At 39.4% G+C, this 26172-nt stretch overlaps 1 protein-coding gene across 1 annotated transcript in view; it reads left to right on the top strand.

The window, feature by feature from the left end:
* Positions 1-26172, top strand: part of L3mbtl4 (L3MBTL histone methyl-lysine binding protein 4) — a 374322-nt gene that overhangs the window by 53502 nt on the left and 294648 nt on the right. Inside the window, exons 2-3 of the mRNA XM_070028667.1 lie at positions 4887-4969; positions 6451-6553. Of these exons, the coding sequence (XP_069884768.1) occupies positions 6482-6553 (72 nt within the window). The 5' untranslated portion in view covers positions 4887-4969; positions 6451-6481. The remainder of the gene's footprint in view (positions 1-4886; positions 4970-6450; positions 6554-26172) is intronic.

Here is a 26172-nt window from a genome sequence, read left to right as displayed (position 1 = left end):
AGTTGCCCTGTTGCAAGTGCATGCATTGCAACACAAGGGTACAGGTAAGCTCAGAGGAAGCCGGATATCCCTTTTTGACTTCGATTTGTGTATGACTAGTCTACTGACTGGGTAAATTTCAATAACTAAACTAACACTAGCTGTAGCTATAAGAGCTATAGCTTCACATATTTTTAAAGAGGGACTCTGGGATTGTTTCGCAGTCTTAAGGGGTTACTCAATCTTCCTTCTGTCAGTGTTCTCTCATCTGTAAGATGACTGGCGGGGGTTAGGGGTGGCCTCCATGTTGTGGGTTGTTAGACCTGGCAACTGTATACAGGACCATTGTTGTACCTGGCACATGAGCGCGCAGGAAGTGCTGGCTGTTCCGTTCATGACTAAGTTGCCAATATGCATTCAATTGTAAGTGCTTATTCATTTATTCAGATACCAGTCCATTTGCCTTCTTCACATTGAGTGTCAGCTGATGAAAAACTTTAGAGCCTGCTAACATTTTTGAAGTGGGGAGGAATCAGTGCTGTAATCAGACCTTTGTATTACTATTTGGTGTCAAATTCATTTTAAATTCTCTACAATTTCTTAGAGTAGACTCTTCTTCCAGGTACTGACTGTTGGGCATGGCCTTCTCCTAGAAACACCCTTGTCACATTGTAGTTTTTAATGGTATGCCTGAATTTCTTGTGAGTGGATTTGCTTCTTCTTGTTTTTGTTCTTCCTCATCCTCTTCATAGTCCTCCTTCTTCTCCTCCTTTTCCTTCTTTTTATGCTAATATTGGGATTTGAAATCAAGGCCTTTTGCTCTTACTCAGTGAGCTTGTTCACAACTGGCACTGTATCTCTTGAGCCATACCTCCAGGCCAGCGTTTTGCTGTTTAATTGGAGGTAAGAGTCTTGAGTACTTCCCTGCCTGGGCTGGCTTGGAGCTCTGATTCTTAGATATCAGCCTCTTGAGTAGTTAGAATTAGGCATGAGCCCTTAGTGTCTGGCTTGTTGTAAGTTTCTTATTTGTCCACTCCATGTAATATTCTGTTTAAGCTGGGGCATTTGGGGGAACAGAAGAGAGAAAGGAGATAAAGAAGAACCCTGCTGTTATCTAAGGTGGGGATCCTGTGCTTACCTTCCTTCCTCCGGTGTCTGATATAGCTTTGTGTTCCACCCTAAAGTACCTGCACCCGTGTGGGTGCCAGTAGGTGAACAACAAGTATTTTTGAAAAAATTACTAATAGCACTGGGATATAAACAACAAGTTATTTTTTATTCATAGCAATTCTTCCTTAAGCAGATAAATTGGAAATGTCTAAATGCTTCATTGAGAAATTTAATTTGTCTTCTTAACTAGGAAAGGGTCAGGGAGACAAATGTTTGGCAGTGGAACTGAAACTTCTCCTGAGTATTAAGAGAAATCAACCTGATTAAGAAGATTACATTGAAAAATGAACACAATATTTCCAGGTTTCCATAGAAACCCAAATGATGTACATACACAGACCTGTTGTTTTTTGTTTTGTTTTATTTTAGTATAAAATCTTATTTAGAGCCAGACAGAGATAGCTTAAGCCTGTAATTCTAGCTACTCAGGAGACTCAATCCTAAAGGACTACAGTTTGAGACCAGTCTAAGCAGAAAAGTTCTCAAGACTCCATCTCCAAAATAGTTAGCAAAAATCTAGGCTGGAGGCATGGCTCAAGTGGTAGAGCTCCAGCTGTGAGCAAGCAAGTAGAATGAGATCATGAGGCCTTGAGTCAAAGCCCTTGTTATCACCCAACCAACCAAACAATGACTACAAAAATCCTCCACTTTACTGAGGTTTGCTGATTGAAATCCCTCCCCCCTCCCCCCATTCCTGGTTATCTAGTTAGCGTTTGAATGGTATTACCAAGCCAAAACGTCACCTACTTTTTCTTCCTCTGGATAGTATGTCTCATTACTGCCCTTTATGATTTAATATATTCATTCCTGACTCAAAGAACTTTTTAATTTCTTTATAACTCAGCAAAAGGCATGTAGCTGTTATAACAATTGGGGTCCTTGGGAGTAGGCCATATATCAGACATCCAGAATGATCTGTGTATTTTGGTACTGGGCTAAAGCAAGTTCATTTCTTTCAAAAGATATATTATGCCAGTTACTGGTGGCTAATGCTTGTAATACTAGCTAGGTATTCAGGAGGCTGAGATCTGGGGACCATAGTTTGAAGCCAGCCCTAGCAGAATAGTATCTGAAACACTTATCTCCAATTAAATTTTTTAAAAAGCCAGAAATGGAGTTGATGCTCAAGTGATAAGAGTGTCAGCTTTGAGTAAAAAAACTGAGAGACAGCCCCTAGGTCCTGATTTCAAATCCCAATATGGGCACAAAAAAAGAAGTGTTCTGTTGTGTTGGTTAGAGCACATTCTGAAGTAGCGTTCTGAGAGACTGTACAAAATTTCTCTAGCAGTCTGTTTTTCTGTGCGTCACACTGTCCATCTATCCTGTATCACTCATTTTCTATGCATTATAGTTGATGACGTTTTGTATTTGATTCCATAGTTGTTTAGTAACAAAATTAATATGTAGATCATTGGGTGTCTTTCATGCTTTTGATTTATTATTTCTGAATCTTAAGGGATTCCGTTGTCACATGTGTTAATTCTATTCTTTGGTATAAAATTTCATTTTGTTCCTGATATATAACATGATAAATTCAGGCTTACTTGTTGTAAGCAAAACAGGTTATTAAGCTAATTACCAAGGATTAGCAAGGCAGACCACCTCGAAGTCAGTAGAAGATGATTTCTGTTTGACAAGCCATGGGGTATGATTCATCATGAAAGGCAAGTCAGCCTTGGCAAGGCTTATGTCTGATGTGCTCTCACTTTGCTAAAGGCAGCAAGTTTAAGCTACTCATTTGCATAGATGTCCATAGCGTTAGAAGCAGCCAGGCATGATAGACTGTATTTACATCCTACAAAATGAATGCAGTGTTACTGAATTCAGTAGGTGCATGCCTGTCTTAAGAACACAGACATTATCTGACTAGAATTTGAAGGTTTTGTTGATTGGTTGTTTTTCTGTATTTTAAGGAAAGAAAAGACAGGAGTCCAATCTGAGAATAATGTTCTTTCTGATCCTACAACATTTTAGACAGTAGATAGGGCTCCAGAACTGATGTCCCTTGGACTGGAAGGACTCTAAGGCTCCTTGTAATGCAAGGAGTCACATATATGCAGCTCAGCTGAATGAGTGTGTATTGAGTCTATTGTAAGCCAGGTACAATCCAGATAATGGGAAATCCTTGTCTTCAGGAGACATAGCTCCTGATAGACAAAAATACAAAAATCTAAAGTGTTAAGGGCTATTTGAAAGACACGCCTCAGAACCCTGGATTGTAAGTAAGATATGCAGGGCTCATTGGGAAGGCTTTCCTGAAAGAACTGAAGTCTCTTTGACTTTAAAGAGATAAGGTGGGTACAGGGAATAGAAAAGGTACTTGGAAGCTAAGGACCAGCTAAAGTTTGGGGCTGCAAAAGGGCAGACCTACTGTGATGTGAAGAACTGAGATGTTTGCCTTTGAATAGATCATAAAGTAGAGGAAGAAGAGTCAAGAAATAGGTGGTGGATTAAAAATTAAACAAACCTGGTGATAATGTGTGGAGTGTGACAGACCTAAAAGATGAAATGTTAATTAGTAACGTTAGATGTCTGGCTCAGGCAGAGTCTGGGCTGCCATTAGCCCCAGGAAGGTCATGGTTTGGGGTAGGTAAAGATGCATTTGTTTTCCTGGGTAGATGCTATGCTGTGGTAAGAGAAACAGTGATTGCAGAGAGCACATGGATTTCAGCCTCCACTTACTTGCTCCTTGGCCTGTGTTCTTTAGCAGTGTACAGTGTAACAACTGTAAGGTCCACTGTGGGCTAATAGGTAGCCAGTTGTCATGGGGGTGTGACCATCAGAGAGAGGGGAGAGAGATCTTGTCATCAGAGAGAGGGAGAGAAAGAGTAGACCTAAGTGGTCCTGTGTAAGAGTAAACAAGGGCCTCAGTTGTAAGTTTATGTTCCTAGCATTTCTTTCTTTTTCTTTACTTCTTTTCTTTTGAGTCAGTACTTGGGTTTGAACTCAGGGCTTTGTGATCTTGTTTGACTTTTGGAGTTGACTTTTGGTAGCTCTGGTGCTCTACCACTTGAGCCATGCTTCTACTTCAGGCTTTTTGTTGGTTGATTGGAGATGAGATTCTTACAGATTTGTCCCTGGGCTGGCTTGGAATCTCAGCTCTCAGCTTCTTGAGTAGCTAGGATTACAGGTGTGAGCCACCAGAGCCTGCATCCATCGTATTTAGAGGGTTGTTGTTCAGGTGGATATACCAATGAAGACATTGGATGTATGATCCTAAAACATGGGAGTGTAGGTGATACAGGGCTGGTAAATTTTATAGAACAATTATTCATCAGTTGATAAAAGTGTTTAATGTGACTTGTTTTTGAATAATTGGTCTATTGGTATTTTTTGATTCTTCAGATTATTCTGCTCTATAAAAATCTCATTTCAAATCATTTTTTTCCATGCTGGGGCTTGATGTCAGGGCTGAGTGCTTGCTGGGCTCATACTTTACCACTTGAGCCAGTTTCCAGCCCTTTTTGCCTAGGCTGACTTTTGCCTCGGTCCTACATTTCCTACCCTAGCAGGGATGACAGGTATATACCACTATGCCCATATTTTTCTGTTGAGATGGAATTCTTGAAAATTTTTTTGCCCAGGCTGGCCTTGAACCTCAATCATCTTCTTAGTCTCCACCTCCTTAGTACATAGAATTACCAGCATCTACCTCAAAGAATGTTAAGGACTCTTTATTAACATGCTGGAGGACAGTCATATAAATAGGTGATGTTTTTCTTATTTCTGTCTTTCAGATGGCTGTTCTATGTCTTGCGTGACTGCAGATACCTCTCATCAAGAATCATTTCTCCTTGACACTGGTGGACTCTCAGACTACGTGAGTACAGTGGCCGAGGAGAGATGGTGGGGATTCTAACTGCTTGAGTCAGCTCAGCAAAAAGAAAACAATCATTTTTATCATAGATAAAGAACAAAATCATAATACCTATTTTCTATGTGATAGAAATCCCTGGTTTGATAGGAATCCCATTTGTTTCTCCATTATTTTTATTATTATATTAGGGGCTGGAAGAGCAATAGTGATTTTTTTTGTCAGCAAACAATGTATGAAGTGTAATTGGAAGCATGTGTGTTAGTGCTTTGTTACTATAATGGAATACTAGCTAACAGTTCTTAGGGCATGGTGCTGGCATTAACCTGGGGAAGATCTCATTTCGTAGCAATGGCATTATGGTGGTAGGAGTGAGCATTTACACAGGAGGATGGGAGGCCACAGTAGGCAAGGAGTGACCAGGCTGGGTGTGTGTGTGTGTGTGTGTGTGTGTGTGTGTGTGTGTGTGTGTGTGTGTGTGTGTGTGTGTGTGTGTGTGTGTGTGTGTGTGTGTGTGTGTGTGTGTGTGTGTGTGTGTGTGTGTGTGTGTGTGTGTGTCTGTGTGTGTGTGTGTCTGTGTGTGTCTGTGTCTGTGTCTGTGTGTATGTCTGTGTCTGTGTCTGTGTGTGTGGTACTGAGGTTTAAACTCAGAGCCTCATGATTGCCATGCAGATGCTTTACCATACTCACAACCCCTTTTTAAAAAAAATCCTTTTTTTTTGCATTGTTTGTTTTTGCATTTTTGCACAGACTTTAGTCTTTCTGCTTATGGCCATGACCCTCTATACAGCTGTGACCACAGTACAGGCATGCACCAGCATGCCCAGCTTATTGATTGAGATGATGTTTCACCAGCATTTTTTTCCTAGCTGGCTTGGGACCTCCTTCCTCTCTATTTGTGTCTCCTGAGTAGCTGGGATTACAGGTTGACACAATCTGGTCTGTAATCATGTTTTACTTTAAACAAACAATTCTTGGAAACTAACTGAGGTCCCCATGAGAACTCTATTAGTTTCTTTTTAAGGACAGTATCTTCCATGGCCTATCACTTTATTTATTTATCAATTTATTTATTTATTTATGGTTTTTTTTTTTGGTCCAGTCGTGGGGCCTGAACTCTGGGCTTGGGCACTGTCCCTCAGCTCTTCAGCTCAAGGCTAGCACTCTACCACTTGAGCCACAGTGCCACTTCCAGCTTTTTTCTTTTTGCTTATGTGGTGCTGAGGAATGGAACCCAGGGCCTCAGGCATGCAAGGCAAGCGCTCTACCACTGAGCCACCTTCCCAGCCCCACTTAGCTGTATTTATAAAAAGCCTTCTTTCTACAATGCAATGTTAAGAATCAAGCTTTGGATGCATGAACCTTTGAAGGACACACTCAAATCTTAGCCCAAACACAACAACAGTTTGGGTTTATTTTTGTAATTCTGAAGAGGAAAAACCACTGTACTCGCATACTTCAACTTTCTCTGTGGTGCTGTTTTGCAGAAACCCACTATTAAGGAGTATTGCAGTGGCCATGAAACAGCCCAGTAGGAAGAGGAAGCTTAGCATGGATTCCAAAGAGCATGTGGCCCAGGATGGATGCTTGGTAAGATGTTAGCTCCCTGCCTCTCCTAGCGGAGTTGCTGCTGTGGTGCATGGTGCCTTTAGGTCATGGAATCTGCTTAAAGGCACAGCTCATTCCCCTAAAGTTGCTGGTGGTAGTTAAGTTTTACATATCCTGTCATAGAGTGTAAGAGACTGGTCCATTTGACCAGTCAAATGGTTGATCCATTTGAAAAGGTACTTATTTTACTTTATTTTTTTCTGTGCTGAGGACCAAACTCAAGGCCTTGGCACTTGCCAGGCAAATGCTTTTCCACTTAGCTCAATCCCCAACCTTCTTTTATTTTCTTTAAGTTTATTTTCAAAATATATGGAAAATCATAAAAAATTTATATTATCAGGTATCATGTAATGTTATTGTTAAAATATACTTATGCATTATTTCATATTTAAATCAAGTTAAATAGTACCTTCACATTTTTTCATTTTGTTGTTGTTTTTTTCCTCCTTTATCTTTGTGTCAGTACTGGGGCTTGAACTCAGGGCCTCATATTGTTGCTTGGCTTTTTTGCTCAAGGCTAGCATTCTACTCTTTGAGACACAGTTCCACTTCCAGCTTTTTCTGGTTAATTGGAGATGAGAGTCTCACAGTCTCACTGACTTTTCTACCAAGGCTGGCTTTGAACCTGGATCCTCAGATCCTCAGATCTGGCAGCTAGAATTAGAGGTGTGAGCCACCAGCACCTGGATAATTTTTCATTTATTTTTGGTAGAAAGTCACTTCCTTTCTCCTACCTTTCTGAAATGTACAGGCATTCTTGTTATCAGTGGTGCTCATACTGTACAATAATTCCCTAGAACTTCTTCCTCCCAGCTCACTGCAAATTAGTGCCTGTTGATCTGTCCACTATACTCTCTCCCCACCCACTCCAGCCTCTGGACACCACCATTCCACTCCACTTCTTTGTCAAGCCTTGTAGATTCCAGATGTGAGTAAGATTCCCATGTGATTTTCTGGCTTATTTCACTTCCATAATAAAAGGTAATGTTAACTTCATAGGTCAAAGGAGACCCTTGATCATTAATCAAGGAAAGAAATGGAGAATTATGAAGTGTATCAGGAGGACAGAACCAATATGGATGTCCATCTTTAAGTTTGTCTTCCTGTATATTTAGAGAATTATTTCAAAGAGTCGACAAGTGTGAAATCTGTAGGGCAGGCCAAAGGTCTAGGGAAAAGCTGATGTTGCAGACTTAAGTCCCAGGTCAGTAGAGGGACATTGCCTTTTATTTCTCAGAGTTCAGTGTTTTTTGTTATGGTCTTCAACTGATTGAATGCATCCCATCCACATCTCAGAATTTTTAATTGCACCTGAAATACCTTCATAGCAACGTATAGTCACCTAGTTTTCTTGCCTGAGCTGTTGTTTCCTTATAACTATGTATTCCTGGAAATTTAAATGTTGCCAGAATGGCCAGCAGACCCCTGTGGTGGCAGCTTTTGGGATAGTCGACTATTTCAGCTTTCTGATTTTGATCTTTTTATGGGCTACCATCATTTACTAGTGTGTGTGTGTTATAGCTATTTGTGTGGTTTTGTGGTTCTATATTTACACATTATAGTTGGCAAAGTAATATACATAAAGTATTCTGTGGTTCAGTGCCAGGTACATGGGGGTTTGATGAGCCAGCTTTGAGCTGTTTCTTGGGGCTCAGCCTCTCTGGAAGGTAGGTTGATAAGCACAGGGCCAGTTCCTTAGGGGCAGGTTGATGACATCTTTTAGAAGTTCCAAAAGAAAGCGGGAAGCTGGTGGCTTATGCCTGTAATCCTAGCTACTCAGGAGGCTGTGATCTGAGGATCACAGTTCAAAGCCAGCCTGGGCAGAAAAGTCTGTGAGACTCTTATCTCCAATAAACCACTAGAAAACCGGGAGTGGTGTTGTGGTTCTCAAGTGGTAGAGCGCTCACCTTAAGCTGAAGAGCCCAGGGACAGCGCCCAAGCCCAGAGTTCAAGCACCATGACCACCACCACCACCACCACCACCACCAACAACAACAACAACAAAAACAACAACAACAAAAAGAAGTTCCAAAAGAGACAAGTGTACTCCAGGCTCTATGTCCTCAGCCGTTCCTGGGTAGTGGTTCTCCAGGAATTGGCCTAGATTATCTGCACAAGCATCCTCTGGGAGGTCATTAGAAGTACAAATTTCTTGGCCCTAAAGAGTAATTACTGAATCAGAGACTTTGGAGTGAGGCCCAGCAATTTTAAATAGATATTTTAGGAACATTTTAACAACCTAAATATTAACAATCTAGATGATTCTGATGCTGCAAATGTTTGAGAAATTATCCCAGAAAAATAACTAGGTGGCTCAGACCCACTGAGGATACTATAAAGTTAATCATTATTAGCAATTGTACTTTTTCTTGATTTTTAATTTTTTTTAAAATTTGAGACCACCTCCCTCAGTCTAAACATATTTTCCATTTTAAAGATCAACATCATTTCCTTTAAAGCTGCTAGTATTATTATCCTTTCATCTAAGGATTCAGTCACCTTGGCCTACATGAACAAATTTCCAGTTTTTCTCTGAAAAGCAAACTCTATTTCTGGCTTAATCCTGATGCCATTATCGTCATTTTCACCCCCCCACTTTGAGACTTTACTTTTGAATTGCTGTACATGGACATATGTGCACCTTCGGCATAAACCATACATCACTGGATTCCTGAAATATCTGTTTAGTGACATTCATTGTGCCTGTTTGCACCTCCTTGAAAATGGGTCTCTTGGAATAAGAGTAAGAAATGAGTTTTCAGAGGGCTGCATTACTGATTTAGGTTTTGAGGTACATGGAACATACTGCTATTTTTGAGATTAAAATTAGTGTCTACAAATAACATATCATTATTTTAAACAGATAATCACACTGGATAATTAAAAAGGCATACACTTACAATGACTTTTACATTGAACTGTCACACTGCCAATTACATACCCATTTTCATGAGTGGAATGCGCTGGCATAATACAGTTAGCTCGCTCACATCTGGAGCAGAATTTATCAGGGAGAAGAAAGTCATGTTTGGATTTCACTAGATTTCCTTTGATGACTCCTTTTAATTTCTGCATTAACCTCCTGATTTTATAAGTAGCATTTCTGCTCAACCAAGTAAAATCCCACTGGGCTATTATGCGCATAAAACATCTAGTAAATGTTCCTAACCATCTGCTTTGGAGACAGTAATTTTATATTCAGTGATGTCTAGATGCTAATAATATTTGTCAATGCATGTCTTTGTGGGCTAATATTTCTATGTATTTCCATATAGTCTTAAAAATTATTTATACTTAAAAAAATACAAACATAATTCAAATGTGAAATTTTACAGATGTATTAAAAGAGGAGGTGAATTCCTTACCATATTCTCAATATCCCCCTTTGTTTGTGCCAGTCCTAGGGCTTGAAGGCAGGGCCTGGGTGCTGTCCCTGAGCTTTTGACTTCTATTACTTGAGCCTCAGCGCCACTTCTGGCTTCTTGGTGTTTAATTAGAGATAAGTCTCATGGACTTTCCTGCCTGAGCTGTCTGCAAACTATGATCCTCAGATCTCAGCTTCCTGATCAGCTAGAATTATAGGTGTGAGCTACTGACATTCAACTACCCTATTCCCTTACATTTGTTAACACCCAAACATTTTCTTAAAGATGTGACCATTGTTCATAGTTGGTTGTATATTTATAAAGGAAAAAAAGGAAAGGTACCACTTCCTACCCTCCATGCATGCAGACACATGTGTCACACTTATATATGCATATCCCAAATGGACTCACAGTCTACCTACTGTGTACCTTGTTTTATTGTAATTATCATGCAGGTCTTTGAGATTCTGGTTTTATTCTTTATGAATGTATTATATACATCATTTGAGTAGTGCCCCAATGTGAACATTTTAGTTGCATGTATACCTTTGTGTTTATTCAGTCTTTTATCTAGTAGGCTTAGTCTTTTTCACTGGGAATATTTTTACAAATGATTCATACATAAAACCTTACTAGTGGAACTGTCAGATTAAAGAGTATATACTTTTTTTCTTAAGTAAGTTTTGATTGCTTTCCAACATCACCCTCCAGAGAGGTCCCCTGTGTTTCTCCTCTAACTCACAGTAGCTTCCTCTGGGCCTCTTTTTGTTGGGTATTATTACCTACCTCATATCTTTGCTTACCTGATTCTCCTGTAGGGTCAAGCTGTATTTCTGGCACTGGTATCTGTAGTGCTGCTCCCTTTAGAGAGGAGTTTTGAGGTTTTTCTCCTCTTTTGAGACTTCTTGGCCTATTAGGCCTTTCCAGCACAAAAACCAGTGTCATTTTGGATGACTTTGCTAGCTTTCCTAGCCCGCTGCCTTTAGCATTGACCATCATAATCTAAGTAGATGGCAATTACAGAAATGAAGTATTTTTTAAAAGTGATTTTACAGATAGGTGCTGTATATGTGGGTGTTCTGAGCAAAAACCCCTTAATTTACAGCTACATATCTACAAATTTCTCACATAAAGACACATGTGTCACAAAGGGCAATTTATTGACTGTGTGAGAATAAATCTTATGGCTTATAATTAAGTATATACAATATCTGACAGTGAATAATGTTAGTTCCCATTCTTCTTTCTGTAAACCTATTCAAATCATAAGATATACATAACTACTGAGTGGTGAACTTTGGGAAATAGATTTGTGAAACATTTCTCATTCTCTCAAGGAACTGAGAGTTTTACTGAATACAAGAGAACTAACTTATGTAGAGTAGAGCAGTACAACTAAGTACTTATGCAGCAGGTTGTCACCCTAGGTGTTATGGTCATATTCTAGAGAAAGGGAAGTCCTGAGGGCTTTGAATTTGACCTTGAGAGATGAAGAGAGTCTAAGATACCCTTTTGTAGTATTTTCTTACTGTGTTGTAACAAATGTTTTATTTTATCCTGTTAGTTGCACCCTGAATGAATGTAACTTATTTTATATATTAACATCTAGTACTTCCTAATCTTGAGGCAAACAAAATTGGGAGGTCAGATTCTTTATGATCTGGGCCAAGGAAACAGCATTGGCAAAGACGTGAGGTTGGAAGTAATCATGATGTTTGTGATGGATGGTATGATGTTAATGGCTCATCTCACTGCAGCAGATGTTGCCGTTGGTGGTGTTGTAGTGGGAACATGGAATGGAATGGGATGGGGGTTAGAATGTCTAGATTTAGTTTTAGCTTTGGCTTATTCGCTTTGATCAAGGATAGATCCTTTCAGCAGTCTGGGCTCAGTTTCTTGGTAGAAGAATTGTCATAGAGGAGAGGATCTTTCAGACTCTTTCCACTTCAGTAAATCTAGTTTGGTGTTGGATGAGACTATCCGATGACTAAGCTAGCTCTGTGGGTCATGATGGCAGAACATAGAAGCTGTACTTGACATAGTGGCCAGTGGCATGGATTAAATGACAGCAGGGAGCTGTGGCTCTATTTAACTTTGGCAGAATCTGGTGAAATCCCTTGCATTGAAATAGAGAACATGTTTAGAGTAGGATTATTATAGTTTCTTATTATTCTTTCCTACTTCTTTTTCATCTCAATAATTCATCCCCAACACTGGTGTCATTTGGTGAATGGTGAAGTTTACAAAGCCATTGTAGATTTGTTACCATCCACCCTGTTTTATAAATATGATTTTTTTCTTTAATAAGTTTGTTATTGTGACAATACTATACAGAGGGATTAAAATTATATGAGCAAGGTAATGAGTTTATTTCTTATCAAGCATTGTTGCCTCCTCCTTTGTTTCCCCTTACCATCCCTGCCCTCCCATCTCCCCCTTTATCTCTCCCCCCAAATATGCTTTAACAAGTACTGTGGAGGTTTCATTCAGAGAGGTAGCTGTTTTTCCAGTTACTTGAATAGTGGAAACATTTTCTTTTACTTGTTGGCCATGTCAAATTTCAGTAGAGCAGTAGAAAAAGTCCCACAAATTCCTGTATTTTTATCTGAAACGTTAATTTCACTTATTATCAGTTCGTGTTCTATACTTGCTCAGGGAAAAAGAATTTGAAAAGTACTGGTAGCTTTAGTGTGGTCTTGTTTGTAAACATTTGGGTAAATGCCCCAAAGTGGGATTGCTGGGTCATAGGGGAGCTCTATGTGGAGTCTTTTGAGGAACCTCCATACTACTTTCCAAAGTGGTTGAACAAGTTTACACTCCCACCAACAATGCAGTAAGGTTCCCTTCTGTCCACATCCCCTCCAGCATCTGTTGTTATAAGAGTTCTTGATTTTTGCCATTTTAACTGGGGTGAGGTGGTATCTTAATGTTGTTTTGATTTGCATTTCTTTTATGGCTAGGGAGGTTGAGCATTTCTTCATGTGTCTATTGGCCATCCTTCTTTCCTCTTCAGAGAAACAACTATGTTTATTGCAGCATTATTTACCATAGCTAAAATATGGAACCAACCCAGATGCCCCTCAGTAGATGAATGGATCAAGAAAATGTGGTATATATACACAATGGAATTCTATGCCTCCATCAGAAAGAATGACATTGCCCCATTTGTTAGGAAATGGAAAGACTTGGAAAAAATTATATTAAGTGAAGTAAGCCAGGCCCAAAGAAACATAGGTCCCATGGTTTCCCTTATTTGCAATATCTAGTATATGTCTGAGTCAAGCAGAAAAGGTCAGATAAGGTGATGTTAGGGAAATGTATTCAAATGTTTTTTTTTCTTTCATGAGATTGTTTCTAATGCATTTATAAGATTATTTCTTTGTTGCTTTGTATGTCCCTCCCCCACAGGATAACCCCTGCTGTATTTGATGTTGGTATAATTTGTGGAGGGGAAGGGGAAAAACAAGTTGTTTAAATAAGGGTACCGGTGGACCTGTTACAACAATGAGAAGTAAAGTCATTATGTGGAAAATGAACTTTACAACTTTGGTGGGGGGGGCGGGGAGGATTCGGTGGGGGGGCAGAGGGAGGATGGGAGGGATGGGAAGGGGAAACAAAGGAGGAGGCTACAATGCTTGATAAGAAATGTACTCATTATCTTACCCATGTAATTGTAACTCCTCTGTACAGTATTTTCACAATAAAAAATAAATAAAATTTAAAAAAAAGAATTTGAAAAGTAAACCTGAATAAGCAGGTGAGGATGTGGGAAGGTGGCTCAGTGATAGAGTGCTTGCCTTGCATGCATGAGGCCCTGGGTTCGATTCCTCAGCACCACATAAGCAGAAAAAAAGCTGGAAGTGGTGCTGTGGCTCAAGTGGTTAGAGTGCTAGCCTTGAGCTGAAGAACTGAGGGACAACTCAGTCCCAGAGTTCAGGCCCATGACCGACCAAAAAAAAAAAAAAAAGAAGAAGAAAAGAAAAAGAAAATAGGGACTTGCTACTGTGACTGTTAAACAGAACTCCAGTATTTCCCTGAACCTTTGGAGCCATGTGTTGGCCCTCAAGGCAGTGTCAGGCTCTTCTGGTGAAAGGACAGTAAGGATCTCAGAAACTCTCCATTGCTGCAGAAACGCTCACTAGTTGGAAATCTTTGCATTTGCTTTGATTGGAACTCACACACTGAGACATAGGTTGAATAATTTCAAAACATGGCTAGCCCCGCCCTGTGAGCACATGCTCAGCACCATCAGGAAAGAGCAGCCAGCACATCCAGCCTTTCTGTTTCCCCCCTCATGACCCTACCATCTGAAATGATACATTATTCCATCCGGGAGTGGAAATATACCAGGGCAAAGATTCAGTTTACATTCCTTCAACCACTGACAGTCTTTCTTTGAGACATCATTACTTTTTTCTTTTTCTAAATCTTTATTTTCAGGTTTTGGAGCTAGAAAGTTTGAGACCTGGGACTCACAGTAATGGTTTTATTTTTCTCATGTCATATTGATTTCCTTAAGCCTTCTGTTTGGGAGGATAGGTAAAGCACTCATTTTTCCTTCTGTCTTTTAAAAATTCATTCTCTATTCATTAGTAGCCGTGTAGATTTATTACCTTTATGAAATAATTAATTAGCCTAGACAGAAGCAAAGAATGTTAAAGCTGCCAGGGACCTTGGAGAACATTTAGTCAAATCCTTGTATTTTAATAGATGAGAACAATCAGGCCCAAAGAATAGAAATCATTTGTTCAAACTTAAATAGCTCTTTATAGGCAGGATGCGATTTGACCTTATATCACCTAGCCCCAAGTTCTGCATTTTTCCTACTCTGTCAATGGAATTAAAGTTACCTATTTTGCAGAATTGATTAGAAATGAAGTCATTGTATCAAAAGATATGCACACTTACTCTGATACTAAAAATGGTAACCTTTTTGTGTTTATGTATGTTCAATCCATTTAAGGATATACAGACACAGGGAGCTAGGATAATGTACATCCAAACTGAAAGGTGATGTTATTTTTGTGAGGAATATTTTTTTCTTTCTAGGCAGAATTTCAATAGCTAATAAAGTGTGAGCCAAATATCCCAGTGTACTAGCTGAGTGACAGAGAGCATACTGTAAATTTCTTTTTAGTTTTGAATGATGCAGTGATTATAAAAGAGCTCCAATGCCTGGTTAACATAATCAATGTAAATATCATTTCTTATTACTCTTTTAGTTTACTTGGGGGAGAGTTATTCTTTTTAATTATGTAATACTCCTGCATGTTGACTGAATGAAGAGGGCTGCAACATAGAGATATCATAGAAAATTAGCTCTAATGGGGGAGTCCATCTCACATATGATAGAATAATTGTAGATACTGTTGGATTGTCACTTCTTCACTACTGTTCCTTGCTTAGAGAGAGGCACAAATTTTGCCATACAGTGTGTTGTCCAGGTATTTCTGGAAATGGCTTTGGAGCTGTAGGGAGCTTGCTGGAAATCTCAGGTCCTAGTTCATAGCTCCTGAATCAAGATCTTGCAGGTTAGTAAGATCCCCAAGTGATTCACACGCATGTGGAACATGAGAAGCACTGGCTTATAGTACCTTTCATCAAGGTGTACTTCATTAATTGCACAAAGGTATACAACATGACATTGGATGTGGAATCTGCCAGGCAGAAAAGTATTGTCTTTGAACTTGACCTTGCTGCCTTCATTTAGCAAATATTCGTTGAGCTGGTGTCAGGTTATGTTTTGAGGATGAAAGTTCGCCAAGATACTGCTGTCAGACAGAGAAGGTAAGGGACAAATAAAAAAATGATGAAGGAACAAAACAAATAATGATGCTGCAGTGTAACTGGCCCAACAGTAGATTTGTACAGGTTGTTTACTAGCATCAGAGAGTGCCCCAGCTTAGTCTGAGTAAAGGAAGAAGAGGAAGGAGGAGCACAGAAATCTTCTGGAATGGACTCCTAAAGAATAAATAGAACAGTATAGATTCTCTATTGTTGCATAATAAATCACCACAAATGTAGCTGATGAAAGCACTCATTAATTATTACTGGTTTCTGATGTCCAGGTATAACTTGAGTGGAATGTTTGCCCTGACTGCAGGGTGGAATCATTGATGGCCTGGCTAGGTTCCTAGGAGGAACTGAACATTGTCCTTTGGCTCTAGTTGTGACACATTTGGTTCCTTATGGCTGGAGGACTGAAGCTTCTGCCTTCTGATGGGATATCAAGTAGGAAACATTCTCAGTTCTTAGAGAATGCCAGCGTTCCCTGAAACATCCTCCTAGCACGGACTTTATCATTCAGGCCAGTGGGAGAATCCTCTGGCTCCCTAAGCTGAGATAGTCAGTCACCCTGTTCTATGCCTGGAAGTAGTTGTCCTATTCTCTCTGCAGTAAAATCCAGAGCACATCATGGTTCCACCCACTCAGTGATGGGACTCATTGAGTGTCATCCTAGAGTTCTGTCTGTCATAGGGAGGTTAAGGTGTGTTATAGGTAGCTATGTACAAGTCAAGGGACTTGGAGCTAGGGACAGGATGGGTTTGCTATCTATCTATCTATCTATCTATCTATCTATCTATCTATCTATCTATCTATCTATCTATCTATCTATCATCTAGTTCTATCAATCATCTATCTATAGATAAACTATATCTATCTATATCTATCATCTATCATCTATATCTATCTGTAGATAGATAGATCTAGATATCTAGCTAGCTGACAGCTATCTATCACATGGATGATCATTGGGTGATAATTGAATTCTGTACCTTGCTGGCCACTCAGATAATGCTGTGTATTGGGACTTTGGATCTTCACATGGGAATGTGGTGGAGGGAAACATTGGCAGTTGTGTTGGCAAGGGTGAGACTGACCTGTTTGGTGTGGAGTGGGTAGAAGGAGACCTAAGGGTGGCAGCAATGAGGCTGTGCATGGAGTGGCACAGCTGGGGAAGTCAGCAGGGGCTCAGGGTGGGCAAGGGAATGTGTGGGGGTACAGTGACATCCCAGTCACAGCCAAGGATTGCCAACCAACCCTTCATCTGCCACAATGGACTCAGCACAGTGAGCCCTGATAAGTAATGCAGTCAGTGAATACACACTGGATGTTGTGGTTTATGGTTTATTTAACTCTTAGAGCTCACCCCAGTTCCTGCTATGTGGTAATTGCCCAACAGATGTTGAAGATGGCTAATTAACTCCGAATTTTAAGATCCTTGTTTACTCTCCCCTCAGAATGCTTCTTTCATGAACAATTGTGTTTGTTTGATATACCTTTCTTCAGTTGGTAGGCACAAATAAGTAGGGGAGTTTTTTTGTTAAGTCCTTGGGTACAGTCTTAACAATTGAAATCTGGCAAGGTACCTGTAAAGCTGTCACTAATTGAGAGTCATCGGCTGACTTTATCCACATTTTTGAATCCTTCAAATAGTCCTGAAAGGAAGTTACCATTTTCTCCAAGTCATACATTATGAAAGTCAGGCTTATGGAGCTGAAATAAACTACTTGTCCAGAGTCAAAATCATCTAGACCTTTGAACTTTCAACTAGTTAACAGAAATAGAACTGTCTTATCATGTGCAAAATATTAGAAGTCTTACCATGTATAAAAGCCTAGAATGCATATCTTAACATAAGGCTACAGTAATTAGAACCATGTGGTTCTGGCACATGAGTAGACAGACACACAGACTAAACAGGCAAAATAGAAATCCAGAAATACAAGTGCACGCAAGAGTTTAGTATACTATTCACAGATCTTATTCTGGTGAGGATGAGGGTATTCAATAGGGACAAGTAAATAGCTATCTGGGCAAAAATATTGTATCCTTACTTGGTATGTGTACTTAATGCGCAAATTAAGTAGCATAGATTTAAAAGTAAGAAAGAAACCATAAGTAAGGGGAAGGTTTTTGTTTTATTTTATTGTAAAGATGCTGTACAGAGGGGTTACAGTTACATGAGTAAGGCAATGAGTACATTACTTTTTGATCATTGTTACCCTTTCCCTTTGTGACTCCTATACTATCCATTCTCTCCCCCACCTCCCACACTGCTTCCTCCCTAACCGCCCCCCGACCCGAAGTTGTAAAGTTTGTCTCCAATATACTGTCCTGTGGGTATCCTGTTGCAATGGGTTGTCCCATGTCCTTTCCATCCCCAGATCAGAAAAATGTATATACAAGATTCAGGGTACAAAAATCCAGTATAGCAACAACAGGGGATATGCCATAGGGAAAGAACATATAAAGGAAACAACAACAAATAAAAATAAAATCACATGGTGCATTTACAACAGTAACAAAAAAAGACAGACCTCGTGTTCATATCTTGGGGTTCATTTCACTTAACATCATCTTATCTGGTCATATGTACATGGCTTTGAGCTTTTCAGCTCATCTGATAAGTTTATCCTATATGTATACTAACTATTGCAAATAAGGAAACTATGGGACCTAAATTTCTTTGGGACTGGTTTACTTCACTTAATATGATTTTTTCCAAGTTTTTCCTACAAAATGGGGCAGTGTTGTTCTTTCTGATGGAAGCATAGAATTCCATTATATATATGTATGTATATATATATATGTGTGTGTGTGTATCTCATATATATGTATAGATAGATAGATAGAGAGAGAGAGAGAGAGAGAGAGAGAGAGAGAGAGAGAGAGAGAGAGAGAGAGAGAGAGAGAGAGAGAGAGAGAGAGAGAGAGAGAGAGAGAGAGAGAGAGAGAGAGAGAGAGAGAGATCTCACATTTTCCTGATCCACTCATCTACTGAGGGGCATAGGGGTTGGTTCCATATCTTAGCTATGATGATTAAGACTGTGATAAACATAGTTGTGCTGGTAGCTTTAGTATACCCTTGTTTGTGGTTGTTTGGGTAAATGCCCAGAAGTGGTATTGCTAGGTCATAGGGGAGCTCTATGTGGAGTCTTTTGAGGAACCTCCATACTGATTTCCAGAGTGGTTGGACAAGTTTACCCTCCCACCAACAATGCAGTAGGGTTCCCTTCTGTCCACATCCCCTCCAGCACCTGTCATTATTAGATTTCTTGATTATAGCCATTCTAACTGGAGTGGGGTGGAATCTCAATGTTGTTTGATTTGCATTTCCTTTATGGCCAGAGAAGTTTGAGCATTTCTTCATGTGTCTATTGACCATTCTTATTTCCTCTTTAGAGAAGTCTCTCTTTAAGTCTTTAGCCCACTTGTTGATGGGGTGGTTGTTTCTTTGAGGATTTGTTTCTGGAGGGTTTAATTTTTTGAGTTCTAAGTATATTTTAGATATGAGGCCCTTGTCTATTGTATAGTTAGTGAAGATGTTCTCCCAATCTGTAGGCTTTCTAATGATCTTACTAGATATGTCCTTTACCAAGCAGAAGTTCTGCAGTTTCACGCTATCCATTTGTCTAAACTTTCTTTGATTTGTTGTGTTTCTGAATCATTATTAAGAAAATTTTGGCCTGTGCCAAGGAGCCCGGGAGTTTCTCTTATTCTTCTTGTAATGTTTTCAAGGTATCTGCTTTTATTTCGAGGTCTTTGATCCATTTGGAGTTGATACTGGTGCAGGGTGATATATAAGGACCTAATTTTAGTTTTTTACAGTTGTTTAACCAATTTTTCCAGCACCATTTACTGAAAAGACTTGCTCTTCTTGATGTGATGTATTACATTAATTGAGTTGTGTACATTGAACCATCTTGGCATCCCTGGAATGAATCCTGTTTGATCATGGTGTATGATTTTTTTGATAAGTTGTTGAAGTCAATTGGCCAAAATTTTGTTGAGAAGTTTTGCATTGATGTTTGTAGAAGAAATGGGTCTATAGTTCTCTTTCTTTGATGGGTCCCTGCCTGGTTTGGGGATGAGGGTTATGATGGCTTCATAGAAGGAGTTTGGTAGTGAACTTTTATTTTCAATTTCATTGAATAGTTGGAGGAGTATTAATGGAGTTCTGCTTTGAAGGCCTTGTAGAATTCAGCTGTAAATCCATCCAATCCTGAGCGTTTCTTGGGTGGGAGGTCTCTTATTGGTGTTTCTATTTCAATGCTTGATATGGGTTCATTAAGTTGGTTTGACTCATTTTGGTTTGGGCATGTCAATATTGCTAGAAATTCTTCCATTTCATCCAGATTTTAAAACTTATGAGCATAAAGGTTTAAGAAGTATTCCCTTATAATGTCTGTATCTTGGTTGTTTTTGTGGTGATGTTTCCATTCTCATCTCTGACTTTGTTTATTGGGAAGTGTTCTCTTCTTTTTCTGAGAAGATTTGTTAAGGGTCTGTCAGTTTTGTTAATTTTTTTTTAAGAACCAATGTTTTGTTGATTCTGTGTTTTTTTGGATTCCAATTCATTTAATTCTGATTTAATTTTAATTATTTGTTTCCATCTCCTGGAGTGGGGTTTGACTTGTTGCTCTTTTTCAAGGAGCTTCAGGTGCATCATTAAATTATTAGTTTGAGATCTCTCCAATTTGTTGATGGAAGAACTCAGAGGTATAAATTTTCTTCTGAGAACTGCCTTTGCTGTGTCAGAGGAGATGGTAATTTGCATTTTTCACTTTTATTAAATATCATGAACATTTGAATTTCCTTTCTAATCTCTTCCATGACCCATTCATGGTTCAACAGTGTGTTGTTCAGCCTCCATGTGTTATAGTATCTTCTTTGGTGGCATTTGATGTTGAGTTCTAATTTTATTCCCATAATTTCAATGTTTCTGAATTTGGAGAGATTTGCTTTGTGACCTAAGATGTGGTCTGTTTTGGAGAATGTTCCATGTGCTGTTGAGAAGAATGTGTAATCTGTTGCTGATGGGTGAAATATTCTATAGGGGTTTGTTAAGTCTAGTTGGTCTATGCAGTTGTTTAGATCTTCTGTTCCTCTGTTGAGTTTTTGCTGAGTTGATCCCAGTGGGGAAAGTGGTGTGTTAAAGTCACCATGTGACTTTAAAGTCACCATGTGTCAATGAATGTCTTTGGATCTATGCGTGATTTTAGGTAAAGTAGTGTTTCTTGGATAAATTTGGGTGCTCTGGTATTCAGTGAATAGATATTTAGAATTGTTATATCCTCCTGTAGGAGAGATCCTTTTGTTAGAATGTAGTGTCTATCTTTATCTCTTCTCACTAATTTTAATTTGAAGTCTATTTTATCGATACTAGGATTGCTACTCTAGCCTGTCTGTGGGGGCCGTTTGCTTGGTAGATTTTATTCCAGCCTTTCACTTTCAGGATATGTTTGTTTTTGTGGGGAAGGTACATTTCTTGAAGACACCAGAGAGATGGATACTGTTTTTTGATACAACTAGAGATTCTATGACATTTGATTGGAGAGTTAAGTCCATTAATATTGTTTTAGTTGATTCTCTATGTGTAGGACATCTTTAAATACCTTTGTAGTGACGGTTTGGTGGAGACATATTGTTTCAGTTTTTCTTTGCTATAGAAAGTTTTTATTTTTCCCTCAGTTATAGGAGAGTTTAGCTAGGTACACTATTCTTGGTTGATAATTGTTTGGGAATGGCATACTTAATTCCAGGCTTTTCTTGCTTTCATGGACTCTGCTGAGAAACCTGTAGTTATCCTGATTCATTTTACTTTATAGGTGATGGATCTTTTCTCCCTGACAGCTTTAAGGGTCCTTTCCTTGGTTTCTATTGATCCTGTGTGGATTACAATGTGGCAGTGGGATGTCCTGTTCTGGTTGTATCTATTTGGGGTTGTAAAGGCTTCTTGTATCTGAATGGACCTATCTTTTTGAATATTTGGAAAGTTCTCTGCAAGGTTTCTGTGAAATAAATTTCCTAGACCTTTGGCTTCTGTTTCTAGGCCCTCTTCTATACCGATTAGCCTTAAATTAGGCCTTCTGAATGTGTCTTTTATATGCTAACTATATCTGTCATATTTTTTTATTTGCTTTGAATACTTGTCTGTTCTTTCTCTATAATGTCTAGGTTGTCTTCTCTACCAGAGATACGGTCTTCTGCATGATCTACTACCTACTGTCCAGACTTTCTACTTTGTTTTTTTTATTTCCCTTCTTTCTAATTGCTCACTTTTTTTTTTTTTTTTTGGGTCCGGTCATGGGGCCTGAACTCTGGGCCTGGGTGCTGTCCCTCAGCTCTTCAGCTCAAGGCTAGCGCTCTACCACTTGAGCCACAGTGTCATTCCGGCTTTTTTCTTTTTGCTTATGTGGTGCTGAGGAATCGAACCCAGGGCCTCATGCATGCAAGGCAAGCGCTCTACCACTGAGCCACCTTCCCAGCCCTAATTGCTCACTTTTAATGGCTTCAACTTCTTTGTTGAAGCTTTGTTTTAGATCTCATATAGATTTCTTTGCCTCCTTGATTTGGTTTTCTGTGGTCACTCTCAAATCTCTTAGTTGACTGGCTATACTTTGACTGGACTCCCTTTCCTTTTGTTAGATTTTATTCAGCTTTCTGATTGTGGATTCCATAAATTTGTGTATTAATCTTTTGCCTCATCACACTCATGCATAACCTTATGTAGGCTTTCAATTTTTTCATTCAGCATGTTTACCAGTAGTGTTGTAAAACATCTTGAGAGGTATCCTCTCAGATTTTTATTAACTGCTCTGTTGCCTGTTTATCCTGTGTGGGAGTTAATTCCTTGACTTGCCATTTTTCTTGTGTTTCTGTGATTTATTCTGCCCATTTGGGAGTGAAGGCAAATCCAATTGCTCCTAGAACACAAGTACCAAACCAGAGCCCTGTAGTTGCAGTTTTTGGAGGTTTATAATTACTGATGGGTATTTTCACTCTGTCTCATCTTCTTTGGGAGTGAGTGTATATCCAATTACACACTAGAGCACAATTCTAAGACAAGCTCCTACCCAGAACCTCGTAGTTGCACAGACTTTGGGAGTCTACAATCAATGATGGGTATTTTCACTCTATCTCACCTTTTTGGGGGATGTGATTATATCTTGTTACACACCAGAACACACAACTAAGACTAGCACTTATCCAGAGCATGGTAGTAGCACAGAGTTTGGGGGTTTACAATCAACAGTGGGAGTTTTCACAGTATCTCACCTTTTGGGGAAGTGAGATTACATCAATTATGCACTAAATCACAGTTCTAAGACAAGTCTCCACCCAAAGCCCTGTACTTACATAGGAATTGGAGGTTCACACTCAAAATGGGTATTTTCACTCTATTTCTCCTTTTGGAATTGAAAATATCTACAATTTCCTACAGAACACAGTTTTTGTTTTGTTTTTTGTTTTTTTGGGTCCGGTCGTTGGGCCTGAACTCTGGACTTGGGCACTGTCCCTTAGCTCTTCAGCTCAAGTCTAGTGCTCTACCACTTGAGCCACAGCACCACTTCTGGCTTTTTTCTTTTTGCTTATGTGGTGCTGAGGAAACAAACCCAGGGCCTCATGCATGCAAGGCAAGCGCTCTACCACTGACCCACCTTCCCAGTCCCCAGAACACAGTTTTAATGGCAAGCCTCAATCCAAAGCCCTTCAGTTGTGCAGACTTTGGATGTTCTCACTCAAAGATGTGTTTTCCTTATATCTCTCCTTTTTGGAGATGAAAGTATATCCAGTCCCTCACCAGCACACAATTTTAAGATAAGCACCAACTCAGAGCCCTGTGGTTGTGCAGACTTTGGAGGTACACAATCCAAATAGGTATTTTTTAAAATAAGTTTTTTTTTAATTGTGAAAATACTGAACAAAGAAGGGGTTACAGTTACATGAGCAAGGTAATGAATACATTTCTTATCAAGCATTGTTGCCTCCTCCTTTGTTTTTCCCCTACCATCCCTTCCCTCCCATCTCCACAACTACACTCTGCCCCCCTCTCCACCCCCCCCCGCCCCCGCCCTGCCCCAGCCTAAATTGTAAAGTTTGTTTTTCGACATAGCATCTCTCCTTTATTGGATATGTAAGTAGGCCCAATACCACCACTGAGCACAATTTTAAGACAAAATCCACACCCAGGCAATATCTTTGCACTGATTTTAGAGGGTCCCAATCCTAGATAGGTATTCCCTTATTTATAGCTGCTTATCTTTGTCAGGTGAGGGGTATTGTGTTTCAGAAGTGGGAACTATAGACAGCTGTAATCAATGAGTAACTTTGTTCTGAGGTTTAGGATGGTTTGGGCTGAAGGGATAACACCCTGAGCCACTTTAGCACAATCTCACAAACTACAGATACAGTCTAGCTCAGTGTTTCACACTTGAGTATCAACAGAGTAAAGAAAACAAAAAGGGAATGAAGGAGTAGAAATAATTATAAATGGGTGAGGTGTCATTAGGGGAAAGATTAAGATTTACTATGAATATAGGAGGAGAAAAATCAGATTTGAGGGAGTAGCAAAGAAAAGGAACAGAGGGAGGAAAGTTATAACCTAACTTCTAAGTAAGAAAGAAAGGAAAAATTAAAACAAAACAAAAGAACAACAAAAACCCAAAACCAAAACAAAAAGGAAAGAAGAAAAAAATATATACATAAAAAATTAGAACTATTACGTATGTATGAAATAACAATACTAAAATTAATGCTAATATTGTGCCGTAGGGGATTAGGTAATCGATTATACTCTGAATTACCTCTATACACAGGTATGGAGGAAGCCTGGTGGTCACCATAGGCTTTGTATCTAGTTGTGAACAGAACAGCAATGAGGAAGGAAAAAAGCCAACAAGATTGCTACAAAACAAAAAACAAGAAAACAAAACTAAAAACAAAAACACATAAAAAAAACTGATAGAAAAAAGGTAACAGAGAATTAAGCTATTTGCAAAAAATAAAAAGTGGAGGAGCAAAAAAATTTTTTTAAGAAGTTTTAAAAAAAGAAATAAAAAGGCTATAATTGGGGAAAAAGGAAAAAAAGAAAAAAAAGTATTTTCTATTTATTTGGGGCTCTTATGTCTCCTCTAAGTCCCTTGATGGCATGTTTGATTTGCTTTTAGTGGTTGGTTTTCCCCGTTGCTTGATTGGTTTCTCAAATCAGCTTGTTTGGGTGCACAGAAAAACATTCTGTTTTAAAGGTTTGGGGGCTTTGTGACCTTCCCAGACTAAAAAGCATGATCTGCTTTTTGTGTGTATACTGCCAGGAGAAGTCGGCAGGAGACTGCAGTTGGTTGGTATTGGGATTGATGTGGGTGTGGGTGTGGTTTTGGCCTGTCTGGAATCAGTGCCTTTTCCCAAATTGGGGAACCCCCTTTGGGCCACTCACTGTATCTTCTCTTAGCTTTTGTAGCCTGTCCAGTTTTTTATTATTATTTGTTAATGAATCTTAGTGAGAGTCCTGCAGTTGGCTGAGCTGCCAGTTCAGCTGAGGTATGGGTGGAATTTCTTTGCTGCCTGCTGGGGGTCGTGGCTGCCTCTCTGTGCTCACCGGGGAGTGAAGGGTGATCTGTTCTGGCAGTGAGGAGTTCCTCCCTTCAGGGTGAGGCAGACTAAGGGGAAGGTTTTTGTAATCTGTTTCTAAAGAATGCTTTTTTAAGTTTTTATTTAGCAATATAAACCTTAAAAGAAATGCTTGGTAATTCCCTCCCTCCCTCCCTTCCTTCCTCCTTCCTTTCCTTCCCTCCCTCCCTCCCTCCCTCCCTCCCTCCCTCCCTCCCTCCTTTCCTTCCTTCCTTCCTTCCTTCTTCCCTCCCTCCCTCCCTCCTTTCCTTCCTTCCTTCCTTCCTTCCTTCCTTCCTTCCTTCCTTCCTTCCTTCTTTCCTTCCTTTGTCTTTCTTTCTTTCATTCTTACTCACTCTCTTTTTCTTTCTCTCTCTTTCTTTTCCTCTTCTCTTCTCTTCTCTTCTCTTCTCTTCTCTTCTCTTCTCTTCTCTTCTCTTCTCTTTTCTCCTTTCCTTTTCTTTCATGGGTTGTGGGTCCCTGAGCTCTTTTGCTCAAGGCTAGTGCTTTACCACTTTGATCCACAGCTCTACTTCCAGTTTTTGAGTGGTTAATTAGAGATAAGATTCTTTCTCCTCAGATCTCAGCTTTCTGAATAGATAGAATTACAGGAATGAGCCACCAGTGCCCAGCATAATTTCATTTCTTCAACAACAAAAACCCTATGTATACTAAAAGATAGTATGAGTAAAGTCAAAAAGAGAACCAATAAACTTGGAGAATTAAGTAATGTGTGGCTTATTGTAGACAAAAGACTAATATTTCTAATTTATGAAGGTCAAAGATGTGCAGTCATTCCAACAAAAAATATGGACTGTGGGTAGAGAGACATTTTATAGAAAT

Source organism: Dipodomys merriami, unplaced genomic scaffold (assembly GCF_024711535.1).
Source record: "Dipodomys merriami isolate MVZ:Mamm:240054 unplaced genomic scaffold, mDipMer1.0.p SCAF_2, whole genome shotgun sequence".
NCBI classification, from domain to species: Eukaryota; Metazoa; Chordata; class Mammalia; order Rodentia; family Heteromyidae; genus Dipodomys; species Dipodomys merriami.
This window is presented reverse-complemented; position numbering and strand designations above follow the sequence as displayed.